This window comes from Prorops nasuta, unplaced genomic scaffold, assembly GCF_024137725.1.
Source record: "Prorops nasuta isolate Cenicafe-Biocafe unplaced genomic scaffold, Cenicafe_Pnas_1.2 PNAS00006, whole genome shotgun sequence".
NCBI classification, from domain to species: domain Eukaryota; kingdom Metazoa; phylum Arthropoda; class Insecta; order Hymenoptera; family Bethylidae; genus Prorops; species Prorops nasuta.
Window position 1 is genome coordinate 3,266,407 of NW_027116803.1, and position 21,644 is coordinate 3,288,050.

The 21,644-nt window shown below is 39.0% G+C and overlaps 1 protein-coding gene across 3 annotated transcripts in view; it reads right to left on the reverse strand.

The window, feature by feature from the left end:
• Ca-alpha1T (Ca[2+]-channel protein alpha[[1]] subunit T) overlaps positions 1–21,644 on the reverse strand; it is a 55,339-nt gene that overhangs the window by 26,389 nt on the left and 7,306 nt on the right. For 2 of the 3 annotated variants that reach the window (XM_066728047.1, XM_066728046.1), the window contains exons 2-9: positions 11,197–11,308; positions 10,803–10,936; positions 10,388–10,485; positions 8,800–8,971; positions 6,239–6,277; positions 1,679–1,782; positions 683–858; positions 510–602 (exon numbers count right to left, since the gene is read on the reverse strand). In XM_066728047.1, the coding sequence (XP_066584144.1) occupies positions 510–602; positions 683–858; positions 1,679–1,782; positions 6,239–6,277; positions 8,800–8,971; positions 10,388–10,485; positions 10,803–10,936; positions 11,197–11,308 (928 nt within the window). The remainder of the gene's footprint in view (positions 1–509; positions 603–682; positions 859–1,678; positions 1,783–6,238; positions 6,278–8,799; positions 8,972–10,387; positions 10,486–10,802; positions 10,937–11,196; positions 11,309–21,644) is intronic. The other variant, XM_066728048.1, reaches the window with a different exon arrangement.

The window sequence follows — 21,644 nt, forward strand, 5'->3', positions numbered from 1 at the left end:
TATCTTCCGGGGACAACGACTCTATAGGTCCGACTATCAATCAACGTCCTCACCTTCATCCATCCTCTCCTTTCGCAATATTGAACAAGCGAACAACGCATCCGCAAATCAATCGTGACACAGAAAAATTCCCAGCGCATTAACTTCATTTGCCTGTGCAAATACTCGAGCGAATTTCTTCAAGGTCCTTTCAGATTTTCGCTAAAGGAATTTTCTCACAAGAAAACCATCCCGGAGTTTACGTCCATCCATCAAACTTCCCATCTTTATAAATCCCAACGACCACTGCAGCAACGATTCCTTCATCAAATATGGGCCACGTTACAGCTATATTTCCACAACCCATAAATCCCTCAGGATAGCAAGGTAAGTTCGAAAGAGAATTTTTTTTCTAATCCTCCATATCGGTAAATATCGAATTTACTTGGTAACTCTCATGAATCAAAATTAAATAGGAAGAAGAAGAAGAAGAAGGGGGGGGGGGAGGGGTGATTCCTTGGAGAACTTACGACTATTAATAAAACGAAGTATATCCAGTCCCAGAAAGAGTGAGCATCCTGCACGTAATACATTATGTCGGTCCATCCCTCGAGACTGATCACCTGCCAGAGGAAATCAGTCGTTGAAAGAAATATATAATTGTTTTAAGAATTTGATTTCCGGTGCGCGCATGTGTACTCACGAGAAAAATGGCGACCCACGCGAGGCCGATGTTGTCGAAGGATATCGTTCCCTGGAAAGGATTGTTTCCTTGTCCCTTGCACTCGGTGTAATAGTAGTTCCAGTTCACGCATGTCTCGTTGTTGATATAGGTCGCGTTGTTGTTCGGCAATGCCGTGCTGTTGCACACGAGATTACCTGTAACAAGAATCGGAGGCTCGTGGATTTCTCGCCGGAAATCCTCTCATCCATCTCCACACGGTCCACACACACCCCCTTCGCTCCATCCTCCTCTAACTCGCTGTTGCTTTGCTTGCTTACGCCAGTCGATTGCTTCCCTAACGGTTAAACGCCACGAGTGGCCCACTTAACATGATTTTAATTCTCCTCCAGCTACCCAGCGCCCCTGTATATATATATATATATATACCACCTCGGAAACCACTAAACCCTGTCACTGGAAAATACTCGAGTACACTCTCGAGCCCTGAATTATCTTAGAATAGCAACTATCGAGTGTCGTACTGTACAACCTCTTTCCCTTTTTTAGCCCGCGTCTCTCCTGTACATCCCAACTGCTAATGAATCTCCTATCGTTAAAAATCATCATTTTGGGAGCTACGAGAGAAGCTGCAATTTTTCCAAGAGTGTCGAGCTGGTTAAAAAAAATAAAGATTTGAGATGCGACTGGGTAGAAGAAGGGAGGGATGGAGGAAAGAAGGCGAGTACTCGGAGTGTGAAAAAATTTTTTACAGCCCCGTAAAGTGAGGGTTTTACGAGGATCGATCTCCCGTGGGTGGCCACAGGAGTGTGAGGAGGGAAGGGGAGGGGGGGGGGGCAGTGGAGAAATGCAAAAAGCCCGGATTACTCCAGTTTTGCCAGTCTGCTCTCGAGGCTGCATTTCTAATGCCTATATATATACGTATGTGGGTGTTTCTTTGTGCACGTGTGTGTGTACATAACTACGTCTCTGTTTCCTGGCGGGAAGGGCAGAGGGGAAAGTTTTTCGGATACTTGCCGAGTTTGAGTGGTGGCAGATTGCTGCAAGAGTGCATGCCGCTGTCATCCGGCCGTGAGCAAATGTAGTCCTGGCCCTGGTACTCGAAGTACTTCTCCAGGTCGCTGGAAAAGCAAGGATGACGAGGTTAGATCGATCTCCGTGAACTCGCTCCCGTGCCCGGGGATCCCCTTAATATTAAGACTTGCTTGCTGTGCTTATATGCACGGATGCACTGGTTGCATGCTTCTTTTATGCGAACACTTTATCCTATTTATATATGTATATATGTATATGCAGAGTGCCCGATATAATAATAATAATAACAATGATAATAGTCATTATCATTATCACAATCATAGTAACTCTAGCACGTCGTAGACACTCTCACTCATTTTGTATATTCATAAAACGAATTGAGATCTTATAGTCTATAGCCTATAATGTACACGAAACCTTTCATCCACATTACACTAATTCATCTCTACCGCTATAGTACAAGTATAAGCCTACAAATTATTTCGCTAGCGCGGCCGACAACTTCATTAATATCAGCCGCATGAATTTCTTCGTCTATATTGCCCACGTGCATGAATCATTCTGCACACATCGTCCGCTTGATTTATTTTACTCGTATTATATCCCCCTCGTCAAATCCTTCCAGCTGATACATTTATACTATATATAGTAATACTATACATATGTGTGTGTGTTTGTGTATTTTATGAATATACAAATATCCTGGTGATAATTAATTAATCATCTAATAATATGTATAATATAAAGGTACATCTTGTGCAACGATCGACGATTAGAGAATAGAGTGAATATATATATATATATATTAATTATATATAGGCAAATGCAAATTTCGTCCTGTGATTGCGTGCAGATTCGCGGCAAGTGAGAGTCAAAGCTGACAAAACAAAATCGGCCAAATCAGAGAGAGAGAGAGAGAGAGAGAGAGAGATAGTAGGAAACAAAAGCAAAAAAAGCAGAGTGTCACTGCAAATTTTCTAGAGAAGAAACGACTGGATTCGTTCGTCTCTCTTCTCTGTCCCTTGCTGGAGAGGAGAGGAGGTGGCTTTTTTCTTCCATGCTGAGCTGAGAAGAGAACCCTCTCGACTGTCCTTCTCGGCAGCTCCTACGAACTATCCAAAAATCTCGCTTTGACAGGCATTCTCCGTCATCCAAAATCTAGTGAAAATTCGGCCGACAAAGAAACGTTGCGGAACTCCGACCGGAACAATAGCGACTAATCGCACGAAACTCTCGCGATATTACTGAGAAAGAAATGAGAATTTCGGTGGAGCCCGTTGCGCTTCGTGAAATTGACCAATCAAATTTCAATATCGACGATCGAACCTGCGAGATAGCTACATTCTCGTACTATATTGAAAAAAGAAGCGAAAATGTTGCGAAACGATTGGAAATTGAGCCGAAATTATCCATGTGGAAATTGCGAAAGTTGAATCGATCGTGGGAGGATTCGAAAAGCTGAAATTTCGCGAAAACTGAGCACAACGGAGTTCCGCAAATATTCTTGGGCCTTGATGAACTATAGAGGGGACAAAAAATTCATCTACGCTATAGTCGGAGGTTTCAAACGATGGATCCGTGTATTTTGATGGGTCGAGTCGTTGTTACTGGCAAGCCACAGGATCCCTAGCATAGTTATTTCAGCGTGCTTCGTTAAAGCACCGCAATTCAGTCAGATTGCCACGTAGTGTTGCAGTTCATGCTAACCCTACTCACCCCTCGACACCCCGATCCCCCCCCCCCCCCCTTAATGCGCGTGCCACTATACAACGTGGTAAGGTTTAAGCGTACCATCTCTCTAATTGTATCATTGTACACGTGTTTGTGCTAGTGTCTGTATGTGTGTCTTCCACGCAATCTCCCGCTCGTCAATAATATTCACACGACTAGCTCTTAATTCACATCGTCGAGCATAAAGCCTCTCTCGCGATCCCCACCCCCTTTCTATCTTATATATACACGGTGTGTCGAGAGGAATACGTCAAGCTTTAGAAATTTGCTGCTTACCTAGAAAGAAAATTAAATTACCTTTTACGTATTTTTTTGACATTTCAATTTCTTCGACAAACAAATTTAATAATATTACCTCGGTTCTATCTTTATTTGATCCAGATAGAAAATTAACTTGCGTGGATGGCGTATACAATATTTAAAGATTAATGATAGTATTTTTTTAAATAATAAAACCGTGATATTGGTTTGGTGTTGTTAATTTGACAATATAAATTAACCAAAAAATGGAAGAGTCATTTTAATCATTTTTTTATATGTACGTATATAATATATTTCTAGAGTTTGATGCATTCATATCAACTCACCCTATATATATATATATATATATATGAAAATTACCCCTTGCCTTCAATTTCCAACTGTCATTTCACCCTTGCCAGCAACCAATGACTCAGTCAGATACACCCCGTCACACCTCCATTCCTAATATATTCCTTCCACGTATATTCATCCAATCTTCATCGTCGTCCAATTAGAATTTCTCTATATTGTCACCTCTCCTGTTCAATTCATTTTATATACAAATTTTTTCTCCCGTTTCCTTTCATCACTCTCCCATGCACTTGTAGATGAAGCTCACCGTAACTCTTGCTTCCTTTTACTCATCAATTAAAATTAAAAAATTCTGTTTTCGCTGTTTTACATCATTCCCACCCATACCAGAGTTTCCTCTTCAGCATTTTACAGCTCTGCTTCTCCACATTCTTACACTATATGCAACCATTATTCTACTTCGTTTTGGATCTCTTATTTTATTCCATTTACGAATGATTGTAACGAACGTCCAGGTCGATAAATGAAAACTGATATTTTCCGAGCAAAAGACTTAATATTGGAGAGGAAAAACATCAGATTTTCGTGGAAGAATTTTTGTGCAGTGGCTTCGTTCTAGAAGATTCGTCGATTTAACTCGTAGTACATCTTCAACGACGATTCGTCCAGCCAACGTTCGTTTTTCTCGCTAGAAAGCTTAGCTGCGATGCTATACAGCCTCGTCGAACGTTCCGCGCTGCTGCTCCAACACGCATAAGTCGATAAACGTTCGAAAATAGCACCTCCGCCTCCAGGAATAGAGCTTGCGTTAAGCCTCGCTTAATTAACTCCAGCGTTCTTCGGATTTTCTCGGTTTGACCTCCCCTTCCCTTCGTCTATTCGTCCCCTCTCGATTCTCATTCAATTTGTCGTTTTTCTCCCACTCCCTTGGAAAAAAACTGATAAGCTTCATCCCATGACCATCCACATTGTCGCAAAAAGCAAAACCACATAGTCACGCGAGAGAATCGAAACAAAATCAATGAGGTAGAAAAACATCGAGAGCTGTTAGATAATATATTATAGAAAAAGAGTGTAATATTTGCTAGAGTTACGCGGTGAAATAGAAAGAGAAAGAGAAAGAGAGAGAGAGAGAGAGAGAGAGAGTAGTATAAACGATAGATATATAAAAAATCTTGCTGAAAATTACGTATGTGTATCATAGAAATCGCAGTCGCACAGAAAAATATGGAGAAAAAGTGAAAATAAAGCGTGAAATAACACGCATAGAAAACATCGCTGAAAAATTGGTGAAAATATTGCATTGAGCATTGTTGAAATTTTATCGTAAAAAATCGTTTGTTTGTTCCTGGATAGTAGTGGGGATAGGGTAAAGGGGTGGGGGGCTAGAGAGGATCGTAAAATAGCGTTGAATTTATCGGTTTATCGAAGATGGCAAGCCGTCTGGGGATTTCCCGGGGCTATTGAGAGTCGTAGATTCGCATTGAACGATGATCGTGGCAGAATTTATTTAGCGGACGAGGTTTTCTTTGGCCATCGGAGACGCTAGCACGATAGTAGAATAGTCAGGAAACATGCTCTAGTATGTACAAATAACTATATATATAGTAGTACGGTTGTACAGTAGGGGAAAATGATTCCTAGGCGAGAAGCGAAATCAACGATAAAAAGCAAGGAGAGTCGACACTGAATAATTAAGGTCTCAAAGAGTTTTCTCTATACTGCGAAGGTCCAGAGTAGAAGCTTCCGATAAATTCGTAGGCAAGAAGCACGTGTGCCTAGTAGACTATATATACAAAAATATAATAAAACAAATTGGACAAGGTCGACACTACAGAGGTCTACGGTATAGTCCACCAGTCAAGGCTAGAAGCAAAATTCGAAGAGAAAAGACATAGATCGTATATATAAATGCAAATTAAAGTTTCAACTAAAATAGTCAAGATAAGAAGTATTTGGATTAATCATTGTGTTGCTCTTCACGTGGTATTTCCTAGGAATAATTTTTCCCAAATGCTTGTATACTCGTAGAGTAGAAAAAGTAGATTGATATAGATAGATAGATATAGATAGGTATAGATAGGTAGGTATAGGTAGATAGATTATATGCACATTACGAATGTATAAGGTTGCATGTATATACATATATATGTACATATGGATGCACGTGTATGTACATTTTGTGGTTATATATAGATATATTTATATTTATGTAGATTATATATGCACAGCACATTGTTCTCTACTAGAGCTTACTAAATGCGTGATCGAACCGAGTACTCGTCCGAGAGTAACCTGCAACAGCGAAACAATTGCCTGTCACTGCATCCCTAGGGTGATATACTTATAGTCTATTTTACCTTTCTAGTTACCAGATAGAAAGAGAGGCCCTTGTGAAAAGGCACACACACAAAACAATGAAAAGGGATTTTTTTAAGCGGATTGTTAATTAATTATTTTATCGAGTTGGCTCCTCTTGCAATCTCTGCCTCTTTTATGATTTCAGCTATCGAACGTTGGTGGTTCTTCTCCTTAAACTGCTTCTCCCTCCCCCTCCTTATTAAATATATATATATATATATATATATATATATATATATATATATATGTATATGATCTATAAAACCCCTTCCACACTATTCACTATTAATATCGTATAGTAAAAAAATATGTCACGAAGCATCATTGATTTTACATTATATTATACACACATTGTTAACCGTTGCTGAATAATTCTTTTCCCATAACCTAGAACAAGAATGAAACATATATGGGATGAGACGAGAAAATTTCAGACTGCCTAGTATGTACCATCTGTTAGACAGATATGAGTTATGCAAAATCAGCTTATAAAGCACGAGGTATCATTTCGTATATGCAGCCTCTGGTATTAAATTTTCTCTTTTATTCTCTCGTCGTAAAATGATTTTTAAACTAAGTCAGACGAGTAATGAGTGTCGAACGATCGAGTGACGAAAGTTACTTTGGTGTTTCAAGAAAATTTCTCGAGGAGAATCAGAGATCGTTCCAAAAGTATACACTAAAGGTATCGTATTAATTGTTAAAGATATACTTTAGCCTATATTATATATAATAATGCGTATCGTGTTATATACGAGCAGAGTTTAAAGGGTTTCTCGAGTCTAATAAATACAATACGAGGCGAGTTTCAAACAAATACAAAAGCAGGTCATAATCAGATTGCAAAGAACATTTGAGCAGTATTACTTACAGAGGGGAGAAAAAAGTCGACAAGCGATACTTTTGCCAGGAACTTTAGCTACTCGTCATGCGCTTTTTGTACTTTTCGCAACAAAAGAACCTTTGCTAATAACACGATGGAGACCTCTTGGTAACAATTGCGTCATTGGTATAGATAAAAAAGGGAAACGAATCAATTTTATCAGTTCTCATCACTATCTTTTTTCTGTTTCTCTCTTTTGTTTTTAGTTTTTAGTTTTTTATAAACGCTTTCTCTGTTTTGGTATATATAAAAACCAAAGAAAGAAGGCGGACGAAGAGTGATATATATATAGAGAGGTGGTGATAAACGATCGGTCCCCAAAGTGTTGCGAGATACTTGGAGTCTGAACAATAGAGGTGATTACTGTATAAAAATGATGAGTGATGCTTCGCAGTATGTAAATTATGTTTCAATAGTGTCTGGCTGTGGTAGACCGACGCGACATGCATTATGTCGGTTACGTTGTACACAGTTACACGTATAATATTTCGTACTGCTGTATCCAATTGCGATACGTCACACGACACGTATGACGGACATTTGCTATGTTAACGCGAAATTTACCGAACGCACGCTCGTAAACATCATTTTTCAATATTTTCGCTTCACCGACGATCGGCGTGTCTGCAATTAGCGAGAATTCGCCAGATGAATAACGCTTGACGGCACTCCCGAGACAGCTTTATCGGTCCCATAAAGCGGGAGATCAATAAGTTACGGGAAAAGAGCTGTTTCATATAACGTCAACGAAATAAAAATACAATTAATTATTATTTAAATTATAATTTACGCGCAACTGCGTACAGTTTTAACGGTGTAAAATTATTCGCGACGCAAACGAAAAACGAAAGAGCTTTCCATTTTATTTATATATATATATATATATATATATACTGTAAGACAAAAAGTTGGCGTTACATTTATTATTAAAACCTTTGTACAACAGTGCGTTACTGCGATAATAAGCAAAGCGAATACATGTTTTCTGTTCTTGTCATTGGATTTAAAGGATAAAATGGTAAGAGAGATGCGGGAGAAAAAGCGCCTTGGAAAGATTTTTTATTACGTCAGTCGCCGAGGCAGAGTCGGCGGAAATGGAAGAGAGAAATAGAAATTGGAAGGGATGTGAATAGCTAATTAAAGTAGACAAAGAGAAAGAGGAGAAGAATAAGAAAAGATAATCGTGGTAAAGTGTGATAAAGATCGAAAATTCATATAAATTCTGGTGGCTGAAACGTTGGGTCGAGTCTGAAAAGGATAAAGATCTTTCTTCTCAAGTTTTTGACGTATGATGTAAAACGTACTTTACTCGATATTAGAAAACGTGTCACTTTTAACACCTTGAGGAATACGAGAAATTTATCGTGTTGAAGCACATTCAATCCAACAAAGAAAGCTATTCTTCAAATGAGAAACTTTGCTGCACCGAATGCTTATGCTTGCGTTAAATTAATTCGTCAAGTTTTTTACGTTTATTCGCACAAAGCAGCTCAGTCGTCGAGGTGTCGAATGCTTTGAAAAACTGAAGGTGTGTAAAGAGGAAGCGCATGCACGTTGGATGATGAAGACTTACTCGGGGTACTTGACATTCGGAAGAGCCTTGAGGAAGCAACGTTGTCGCAGAATCCCCTCCCACAGCTGAACACCGACGATGCCGAAGATGAAGAACACGAAGAAGCACAGCAACAAGACGTTCCCCAGCATCGGCAATGTATCCAGCAGCAACATCACCAGTATCCTCATACCTTTTGTCAAGCAAATTCAATTAATCAACAACTATGTACTATATACCGATGCTACAGCAACATCTTCGTGCACCAAGTCCATTCACATCGGGGTAATAATATTCGTCTACCAAAATCTACATTTTTCCTCCTCTTATTGTTCTTTCATCGAAACGTTCGAGCTGAGATAATAGCAATGTATATTATATATGGCAGGACTCGCCCAATTCTACAATATATATTGCTATATATAAGAGCAATCTAAAACTGTACGAATGAAGCTGATGAATTTTTCAACCAAATGGCAGACCGACTCTACTTAATTAATTTTTTCTCTTCTGCAGTTTACGCGATATTGGCGATTCTAAAAAGAGAGTTTATCCAATCATTTTTTTTTCCACTGAAATTTCATAAATTTACGATCATGGAAGTCGTTAACGCGACCTGAATATTTTATCCGGCCATTCGAGGCACGAAATTTTAACGCGCGCAGACTTCGTTATGTGGATTTTAACTATGCCTGTTCGATCAATTTACATAAATATCAGTGCAGTTAATGCAAAACAAACATCGCTGTGTAGATTAGCCAAAGCTATCACTTTATTTTCATTGTATGGAAACATCAAAATATTCCTCTATGGTGTATAAATAAAAGTTTAATTAAATCTAGTTAATTTGTAAAGCGAACGAGAGAACCAAACGGGTCGAGCCTTGAGAAAATTGGCTGACAATGGCACGCAGAAATGTTGAAGAAAAATCTGAAAATGATGTAAAATCAGTTTCTATAAAATATAGTTGCTTCGCTTTAACCCGAGATAAGTCGAGGGGAATCGATCCGACGAATATTTGTGGCTTTTAACGAAGCGTAAAGTAATTTTGGTGGAATAGGTGTATAGAAGGGAGGGTTTTGTTACGATAAAGAGTGTAAAGATAAGCGAGGAATAGTGGTAATTTACGAAATAGCATAATACGATGGAGTGGATTGTACGAACAGTGGTGGTTACGAGAGTATAATGGCAGAAATTACAATGTGCGACCTCCGATCCTGTGGGCCAACACGTTTCGAGAAACGGAGATAAAAAATATTGAGCTTTCGCTGTTATCTCCAGTCAAGCGTCAACCTAGCAGGGTTGAGTAATGCGAGACATTACGATTCTTTTTTTTTCCTCTAAAACGACCAACGAAGCGATACACGAAGGACATATCACATCAATGATGATTTTATAATAAACTTTAAAAGCAGAATTAAAGAATTTTATGAGTAACAAAGTGAGAGTGAACGGAGCTTTGTCTGCATATTTTTACAAAACGAGGACACACTGGAGAGCCTATAGATGATCACTGACGAAGGTCAACCGATAATGTTCGATACTTGGTGATGCGAGAGACCCTCTAATTATTACAGCGAGCACTCGTTGTATGCCGTGCCATACTCACTCGGTATTCTGTTGATAGCCCGCAATGGCCTCAGCACCCTTATCGTCCTTATCGCTGACAAATTCATGTTCTCCACATTCAAACAATATTCCAACGCCCTGAAAACAATCGTAGTCATTTTTCATAACGAATGTGTGGTTTATAAAATACTTTTTATTTTGAGTTCCACACACACACACACTCACAAGTAGTGCAATAACAGGGAGAGAAATATAGTTCTTTTCGCGTTCATGCTAAATTTTAATAACACGATTACCACTGTAAGACTTTCTAAGCCTGGATAAATTTTCAGTGGGAAGGGAATTAAGGACAGAGAAAAATTTAAATAACGAAGCTGAGAAATGGGGATTAAGGTCTTTCTTGCCTCACTATTTTTTCTTTGGAAGTGCTGTTTATTTAATAAGAACACACTTACCCTGCAGCTACTATAAAGAAGTCCAGTCTGTTCCAAGAATCCGCGAGATACGTGCCTTTTCCATAAATCCCCATCGCCACCATTTTAATTGTCATCTCCAGGGCGAAGAAGGCAAAAATTATGTCATCGAACATCTGCAATTTTTGTTTTTCGCTTTTTATTCGATTCGTGCAATATACGACTGTGCTAGGAATACCGACCAAACGATTTGTCAGCGACTCACAAAATCTCATAAAGCGTATATTAAAATGGATTGCTAAAGTTGAGATCGGAAAAACAACGCATAAACGCTACATCGGGAAAGCAGTAATTTAAAACTTAATCCTTCGATCTTTGTAGCTTCGTCGAGTTAGATCGTGTAAATATAGTTGTTTAAAGAAAGTTGTTTGTTTACCTGCAGTATTTTGCAACGATTCGTGACGCACTGGTCGTCAACGCAGGGTTGATACATCCCTAGAGTAATGCAATTCAGAAGAATCACCATCATGCTTATCCTCTCGAACCACGTGAGAGACGAGTTAAGGAAAACTCGATGAAAATGTACTTTCGCTACAGAATACATTAAATAAAAAATAATCTTTTGTAAAATGAAAATTATCCTTCATATTAATCATAAGTAAAGAAATTTATATAATATATATATATATATATATATATATATATAAAGTATGATTAAAACAGATATTTTTTAAATATAATTCAATGTTGGAATTATTGTAAAGACTCGAAAATTCTGAATCTTTTAATATTTGCAAAGTAAGGGGATTTAACGTGATTTATTGTGAAGTAACAATTATATATTGTTCTATTTTATAGAAGAGGTTGTTGATCAGTAACGCGTGACAACATCCCACGCGGAGCAACTGTCACGTCACGAAATGTCGATCAATGGGGCGCCACGCAACCTGCAATTTACGCGTATAATCTAGAAAATCGATCGCCGGTTGCCCAGTAACCATTACCTAAACATTAACACTCGCGCGTAATCGTCGCATCGCAGCCAAATCTCTTCCCTACTCTCAGTAGAAAAAGCCACAATTTTTCACGATAAGCAGCCATGGAATACCCTCCTGCATTTATTTTCTAGAAACTGCCAGCCTCGATGCAAAATGGGAAATATAGCTGGGGACGACCCAGTCGAATTATCCAACGAAATTATGCAACGATTAATAGGAAGCTTGCGTACCAATACCATAACAATAGAGTAAGAACGTGTAACGGTGTAATTACGTATATGCATATATGTACTATTACACATTGTCACTTTAATGTGTAGTATTGATGCACGGGAGGTTTATTATTGAATATTAAATTTAATCGATGAACGCAACGGACGAAAATACGACTGTTATAATAATAATGACGAAATATTGTAATAGAATAATAAAGAGGGGTGGGAGGCTAGAATGATAATAAGAACAGACTTGGGAAACGTTATTCGGAGGAGTTTTCTAAATTGAGGATTTGGTTGAAATTACAAACTGCAAATAGCGTGATTCCTGGTAGGACCTAGTAGCAAAGCAACGAGATAAAGTAATCCAGGAAGAAAAACCGTTCTAACGTGGTATCTTGGGAATACCAAGTTCTGGAAGAGCACTTGGGATTGGGGAAAAGAACGGGAATTCTTGAACGGTGGTGACTTGGAAAGGAAGATGAGAGATGGCGAGTGTATAAGAGAGGGGGATAAGAGTGGGCGGGAATAGCTATAAGTAAGTGAAAGAGGACAGGAAACAGGGGGTTAGGGTTGGCACGTTAGGGGGTCGCAGCCGCTTTATTATTCAACAGGTTACTTATTATGGTTACTTATTCTTCTCTTAGTCGGGGTAGGACTTTCACTTTTAACAAGAACGTGTCCTCATTCGGTTTTCATCAAGATCCAAACCTTAACCCACGCGATAATCTTTTTAACTCAACTCGCGTGGTGGCGCTACACGTCTGATTAATTTAACACTAATTACAAGATTGCTACGCTTATTAAACGGAGGAAATTATTCAATCTTGGAATTTTTTATGTTTAACATTTCATGGCCTGCGCGAAAACTTTGCGTGCTGGTACCTTTACAAATTGTTGTACAAGCCTTAAATTATACATGTGCGATCCTTGAACGTTTGATTTATTATAATAATACAACAAAATCCATGTAAATTTGACAAAATTCTTTATCGCGCACTGCATGGGAGCTCGTGGTCGATGATTCGTTGAATTTGAGAAAATAGAGTATGTGCTAATGCGATTTAGAGAGGGGGGAAATAGTTTAGGCAGTAGAAAAAGGATGGATATGGTAGGGGCAACGCAGTGGTAGCTATTTATACGGGTGTAAAGCGAAGGCCACGCACGATCGGTGAAAACGGACCAATCCATGAAGAAAATGGTGCAACTCGGTGTAAACAAGAGTATTCGAGCATTAGTTATTCCAAGTAGCTGTTCGACGCACTCGAAGTTTGAGAAGGCTCGAATGTTGAAGATCTTCTTGAATATTAAAGCACTTAATCGGTTGCATTATTCCATGATGCCAGATCAAAACCTTGACATTCGGATCAATCAAAGTTAAGCACAAATTTCGTAGTGTTAAGTTGATTTGTCTGAGTAGTAAACTCATAGTGGCGAAGTTCTGCAAGTTTTCGTCGATATTAAATATCGCTTTTCAGTAGAATAACTTGAACGAACAAAGTTAGACTGCAAAGTAGCACATATACATATATCATTAACCTTCCCTTTTTATATTTTCTTGGATATTATCAGAGATATTAACAGCAAGGTAAAGCTGCTCAAGACGTAGGTTCCATCGAGGAAAACATTTTGTAATATTTACAAAGAATAAAAAATAAGGGTACTGGAGAGGCAAGTACCATTGAAAAAAACAATTTGTAATATTTGTATAGAGAAAAATACAAAGGTAATAAAACCTGGACTGTAAAATAAAAGTTAATTGGCGAAATGAGAAAATGAGACAAAGTGTACATTAACTTGAGATATTCTTGCTATAGATTGGTTTTTTAAACGCGCTTGTTAAACAGACACCAGTTTCCTCAAGGTGTTCATAAACCACTGATTAATTTACACGGTTTTACATGTAGGGATAATAGGCTTATAGTCGGTAGAGGCTTTGATACACATTCATTAATGAATAGATATATATATAATCATAGTTAGAATTTGTAAAGACGAGCGAAAGGTACATTCAGTACCACTCGACTGTTCATAATAATTATATATACATATATACATAAATATTCATAGAAACACTCGAAAGGAAGAAAAATGGAAAAGTGAAGGAACAGAGTTATATCGCGCAGAGAAACTCTGAGAAGAATGAAATAGAGAAATGTGAAGTCAGAGGGAAAGGGGAAAACTTTTTTTCAGTGGCATTTACAAGCAGGAAAGCGAGAGAGAGAGAGAGAGAGAGAGAGGAAGTAGTCGAAGGGTTAATAAATCGATAGATTGCATTGTGTAAAAAGGACGAGAGTTTCTTTGGTGAGAGGGAAGATTTTCCGTGAAGGTTTTCCATCAAGATTTTTCGAGTGAGGAAGGTCGTAGCTAGACGGCGATTGGAACGTCGCGTTCTATCGGGCTGTGCCGTTGCATGGTGTGGTGTGACGTAACGTTGTAGAGGGTGGCGTAGCGCGCGGTGAGGGGCACCCAACCGATAAACCGCCACGGCCACTGACACTGCATTTTATTCTCCTTTATGGCCTTCCGGCGCCAAGTCGCCGTATTTCCCGACATAACCAACCCGAAATCCCCTTCCCTACAAACCACTCCACTATTTCCCGCAACCCTTTCCAATTCCTCCCTTTGCGCCTCCTCCCTGCCAATCCGGCTTTACAACTTTCTCTTGCCTCTCGATTCAACGTCTTCTACTTGAGATTTATGCCAAAGCTCCTTTTCCAACTACCTTATATTAATTAATGGTATATCTATAAACACAAAATGGAACTACATATAATCCTATAGTTACGATATTTATGAGTCGATTAAGTTTTCGACATAATCAACCCAAAATCCCCTTCCCTGCTAACCACTACACTGTTTCCCACAATCCCTTCCAATTCCTCTCTATGCATCCTCTTGGCCAATCCGGCTTTGCAACTTTCTCTTATACCTCTAAATTCAACGTCTTCTACTTCAGATTTGTGCTAGGGCTCCTTTCAAACTACGTTGGTGTTAATTAATAGTGTATCTATTAAACTATGGGACTAAATATTATCCTGTATAGAGTTATTATGTTGATCGGTCGATTAAATTTTCTTCAAAGTTCATTCCAGGGTTTTGTGCATAATGTTCGAAATGGCTTTCTACGATCATATGGGAGAAAGGATATTGTTGAAGGTGATTCTCGATGAATGAATTAATTTCTTGCGACGATGTTACAGGTGAGCTACCTGCAGCTCGATAGAAAAAGAGAAAGGTGGCGGGGAGGGGGGTAAGCTGATTGATTCCAATTTCCATTACCGTTAATGCTCCGCTGGGAAACATCCCCATAGCTTTTTCCGGTTCCTCGATTACGTTTTCGAACAGCAACAGCGGCAGAGTCGACCGATAAATTTCACCTGGAGTAGCACAGGTGGATCAAGGACGAGTTTCTGGGACGGTAGGTCATGTGAAAAATGAAACTTAATTTCTTGTAAACGAACATTCGTACAATCACTTGGATTTTCCGCTATTAGAGAAATTGTAAAAATACCGGAAAATACAGACCAACATTGTAGACAATTTTCAAGCGGAATATAACGAAATTGCGTTTGTTTTAGAGGACGGTTTAATTCAGCAAACTTTAATGGAAAAATCGTTCCTTTGTTTAATGATCGCGAGTATTGGTTCGGTCACGATGAGCAGGAAAATGATAATGTGAGGAAATTTCGCCTATCGACTTTTGTAGTTGGTATGCGTAGAGCGAATACTAAATTATATTTGCGATCATAATAGGATTATCCCTCGTATATCCGTTATGGATATTCCTCTGCTTATATTCGAATAATGCTAAATTCGAATTTTGTCTTTCCTCTGAAAAATGAGAATGAATCGGGCGGATCATTAACCCAGTCTGCCGTTCATTAAAAAAGGAACATAATTTCGTTGAATAAATAAGAAGGAGCCATAAATTGTAACGTGACGCGAAACATCAAAGCTCGGGAAATTACTTATCGTTTTAAAGAAGAGGAGAAAAAGAGCATTGGTTACCGACGAGTATTACGAGCTCTATACGTATATATAGCATATTCCAGTAAAGCTCTCGCGGATACGAAACTAAAATAGTTCGAAAGAGATTAAGGCAGAAAGCTATAAGAGGGCCGAGAAGAATAGAATGGGCGTAGGAAGAATGAAAAACATCTGCTTTGCATAAAATTCAGTTGCAAATTTTGACCAAGGCATAATAAGTAGGGAAATAACTGTTGATAAGTAGGAGTGATAAAGGGGAAAAAAAGGAGGTTTGAGAGTTTTCGTGACGGAAGCAAAGTAGCGAAGGTATAGGGAAACAGAGCGATCTCCGCTTAAGAAGTGCAGGATAGTGCGATGTGGATGATTATGGATAAACAGTCGGTGTGGTCCAGCCAGCTCTTGGGGGAGTACGAAGCGTGTCGTGGTTAAAAAGATAGCTAATAGTTGTAAAGAGGCAACAGGGGGTTGAAACTCTGGGAAAGGGACTCCTCTCTTGCGTTATCTACTTTCCACAAACGTGCAGAGTGGCCGATCAATAAAACGGCTGGCCTCGGCTCACTCTCCTCCGTGTGCAGCCTTATTCGTATCCCGTCGGATCCGATGCAAAGAAGACGCGGAAGGATCGCGAGAAATTTCAACCCTGAAGAATCCCAGCTCGCCAATTGGGATCGCAGGTATCCTCGGACCTTCGGAAGCATCAATTTCCCTCCCTCACCCTCTCTCCCCCTCCCTCGATCCTCCCAGACCTTATAACACACAGACGCGCCGTTATTGCAAATTGTTCGAATTTTTCCACCCACCATTCTTCTTTCATCTCGTTATTCCACGTTTCAATACCATTCGATAATTGTCCAGTATTGTCCACCTCCTCCCCACCCTACCCCCTTTCTCTCCCTCTCCCATTCATTACGAAATTATTATTCCACGAGTGTTCAAGCCCAACGCGTTTCATCGCCGAGCATTTCAACCAAATTCTCTTCCAGCTCGTTCCAGCTTCTTCATTAAAACTCGCTCGCAATTTCGCATTCAAAAATCTTTTCCGTTCCATTAATGAGTCATTTTGTTATGGTTTATTTTCACGGAACAGTGGATTCTTTCCTTGGCAGAAGCGTAGATTTGTTCGAATATCCGTATATGAAGAATGGAAGAATTTCGTTAATCGATTGCATCGTTTACAGCTTTGATTTCGGATTATTCGGGGGTTATCGAGGAAATTTTTATAAATACAAGATTTTATCTAGATTGCGGAGGACGCCCTTTTCTCTCTCTCACACATACACACACACACACACACATACGTGTTCTTCTTCATATTTCTTTTTAAAGCTCGAGAAGATTAGAATACCTCGTGTCGTCAAGATAAAATTGAAGCTTCGCATTGAGAAATCTGGGCGACCGATATACTCGTGCATCCTCTTAACATTAGTCGAGACACGAAGGACGGAATGAGGGAGAGGAAAAGAGAAGAATGAGTAAAAGAGGGATGGGTCTCACCAGGCGAATACTAATGTTTTATTCATGCTGGTCTGCAAACAAGCGGTTATCCAACGATAAAAAACTGACAAATAGGAAAATGTATTTAATACAATAAATCATCATATTCAATATTCAACCCATTTCCTTTCACATTTCTTCAAAACACATTTCTCATCCCACCAAACAAAACCTTTCAAACCTCCCTCATCCGTATTATTATATTCGTATATTCCAACAGTCAAGTAAATATTAGATTATTCCATACATATACAATCTTTCAAAAGATTTGCACATACTTATCTCGTACCATTTATCGGTAATATATTTTTGTGTAATTTATTGCTTTTCCGGTAAACAAGGGGGAAAAAGGTAGTGCTTGATTCATTATAGAGATGCGATAAAAATTTGTAAGATTATAGATTGCAGTTTGCATGGGAGTGTAAACCTACGGCAAAGCCTAATTAGTGATTTGACAGTGGTTTTGACGCGACCTGTAGCAATCAGTACGACAACGTGGTTAATTGGCAAAGGACTCGATGTTAGATTCACCGTCGATTAAGCGAGCACGCTAATAGGGAGCTCAAGCTCTTGTACAAATCTACCATCGATTAGGCAAGTCCGAGTGAACCCTTCAATTATCGAATACTGCCGTTCTGGCACCTATTAATTGTCAAGATACGGTTTTCCTTAATTACATTACTATCATTCGTATGTGATTTTCATGATTCTCGTCGCATCGATCCTACTCCGAAACTCATCAAAAACCCGTCTCCCCTTCCACCGAGAATCTCCTGAAAGATAAACAGGAAGAGTATCAAGTTTCCTCGACAACCATATATTCCAGCGTCAATTTTCCAAAATCGTGTCCATTAGCTAGCTAGCTCGATTATTTCGCCAAATTTAACGTCCCACTAATTATCCTCAAATATCACATGCTCAAATGCTTCACGATGAAATTCGCGATTTCACTGAATCTACGTATAACGTACGTAACTAGCTTCTATTCCGCATGTAGACGAAAGCTGCTCGGATTAACGTCAAAAATTGCCAGGTAGAACTTGTCCGAAAGTACAGAAAGTACATTTGCAATTAGTAATTAACTTTTATTCGAATATCACCAATTCTATAATTGTATATATGTAGATTGTAGCAGAATTATTACTCAACTTTCCAACAATTATTAGTTTTTAGTAATGAGATTTACATCGTAACTAAAAGAGCAGGTCAAGGCAGGGTGCGCGAAGGTTTCAAAGAGCACGATTGAAAAGCTTGAATGAAATTTTTCTTCAAGTAGAAATTCTTCTTTGGTGCTTGAAAGATTGTTGGTTTAAAAATTCCATCAGGCCTTTTAAAGAATGTTTGCTTGATGGTTTATGCGAATGGGGAGACTGAGAAAATATTTGGTTGGAATATTTTACCAGGATTTGGTATAGTATATTAGAATAGTTGATGGGCATACGTGCAAGTGTGATGATTGATAGGGTGATGGAACAGCATTGGCTACTTTATAGGGGATGGTAAGTTGTGTATTAGAGGTTGGGAGGGGGGGGGCGGGGTGATGTACGAAGTTGAATCGGATATTTTTCTCAGGAATAGAAGGAAGAGGTATGGATTAAAGGCTTATCGCAAGAGCAGACCAGACTAGTGGTAATCTCTACGCAATATCCAACGCGTGCGATAGAAGATGAAGAAAAATGGCACTCGTAAAAGTATAGTGCAGAGAGAGAGAGAGGGCAGGCGCCATTTGGATTCTCGCTTATCTCATGCTCCATTTACAGATCTCGCACGCGCTCAACGTATGTTTTCTCAACGAGCCTTTCCACCGCCAGATGTGCTTTGCTTTGCTCCGATACACCGACACGTACAACTCGAGCTGCTCCTACTTTTTACCTTCTCTTATTCCTCCCTCTTTTCCGTTTCTCTCTTTTTTTTTCTTCTTCTTCTTTCTTGCTCAAGCACACACATCGATGGACGCTGACACTGTATAGCTTTAAACCGATTTTATATATTTCGTCCCATATAACCACGCTCTTCTAACCGACAATAATGGCAACTAATAATATCTGCTGTGAGGCAAAAATAAAAGCCCATCTCACCCTACATACTCATTATTTAAATATTTCAATCAATAGTTAAGCATGCTTCTATAATAATTATTATCTCTTCGATAATAAAACCTCCTGTCAAAGCTCTTTCCTCCAATTTGTGAGAAAAGAATTGTTTATCACAGTTATATAGAATAAAATTTCCTCGGGGAGAATAACGAGGGAAATTTTCATCCCCCTCTAGCTTAGACAATAAGAATATTTTCTTACCGATGTAACATGCACATCAGTATTGCGATAGGTTGGGCTTTACTTTCAAAGAGATAACGGTCGAATTCGTCCTTCATAATTTTAATCGACAATCAAGTTTTCCTTCAATTTCCTATCATTTTTTATTCCATCGCCTATATTATGGAAAAACATAAATATTTTACTCGCTCGTAGCGCAGTGTTGTCCAATAGATTATAATTGAATTTTCACGATGATTTTAGTGGACTGGTCGTTCGCTTCATGAATTTTGTTTATTTTGCAATCATTAGTAGAATGAAAATACGCAATTAAACTGTGTGAAACTCTTCTCACGTTGCTATAATTACAACAGACCAGAACCTGTTTGCTGGGTTCTCTTCGTGAATTACGTATATGTATATGGGAACACGCGTGCAACCCTTTAAAAATCTCTAATTACGACACGACTAGAAATTTGTCCACCTCTGTGTTTGGCATTAAAATATTCGTGAGTCTGTGCACATACGTGTACACATGTTTACAGTATAACTGTGTACTTGATACTTTTAAGCACATACACAAAACACACATTTCTATAAATACCAATTTGTATAACTTCTATATGAATTATTATTGTGTTAATTATTTGAGCTTTTTCCAATAATTCAATCCATCTCAATCGCGTACTAAACTTTTGATACTGTGCACTCTAATATCTCGCTTTCGAATCGCCTGATATAGTTTTTCGGAGCACCCTGTATAGCAACAAACTATCGATGCATCGGGGTGTACAATTTATCGATGAGTGCGAGTTCAATACGTACGTTTTATATTCCAAGTCGATATATGGATTTAATGTTTTTATCGTGTGGTACGTGTTGAAAATTGTATATCAGCGCGTGTGTTTGGTATTCCCTATAGCTATACGTCTGTTTAATATTTTCGGTCCCGACGTGCATGCGCATTTATGCGTGTGTGTTCTAAATTGTACTTCATATATATATATATATATATATATAGTATGTATTATATTTTCCACATCAGGAAACATATAGCAAGATCCATGTGTGCCCCGAGAAACATGCATCGCGGTGTGTGTTTGACTTTACACACTGACGTATATGCGCGTGTAATTGTGTAACACGTGTGCCCATAGTTCCCGTTCATGTATTTGTCAGTAAATCTCTTTCGACGCGTGCGCATAGACGCGTAGGAAATTCTTGGTTGGTAATGCGCGTGTATTGAAAGCTTTATGTACGTGTCGCTGAGAGTTTCGAACGTTAAACATTCCCTGGCAATATTTTTACTTTTTCTTCTTCGCGGAAGAAAGTTCCGCTACACTATTTTTAAATCTTGTTAGTGGGATTAAAAGCTGCTTAATTCGAGACTTCTTATTGGTAGAAGAATCCGGTGACCTTTTACAGTTTACTCGATAGAACTACGAGAGAAATTTTAGAATATTAACAAACTTTCAATCAAGCTCTAAATTTAGAAATGTTGCAGAAAGTTTTTGTTCGGAGTCATGCAAAATATGCGAAATTTTTGAATTGGCAATAATGGAGCGTACACGATGCATATATATATATATGTATCGCATGAGATTTTGTTACAGGCCGTCAGCTGTGTCAGATGGGTGGAGAATTGGGTGTGCGTGTGTATTGGTTCGGTGTGGAGAAGGGTGGAAGTGCGGGGGGGGGGGGGGCAAAACAAACGGAAGTGACGGGAAATAAGTAACGGAGCATCGATCGCAAAAATTCTGGATTTGGACAGGATCGGCTGGAAAAGCGGGCAGACCTAAATCACCCGGATCCACCCTCATATTCCACCCTCGTGTTTGCTCCCGACTACCTCGGCTTTCAACCTCGAATCCCTTACCATCATCATCGACGACACTTAATCATTCCCGCTTTCGACGAGACTCGGCCCGAATA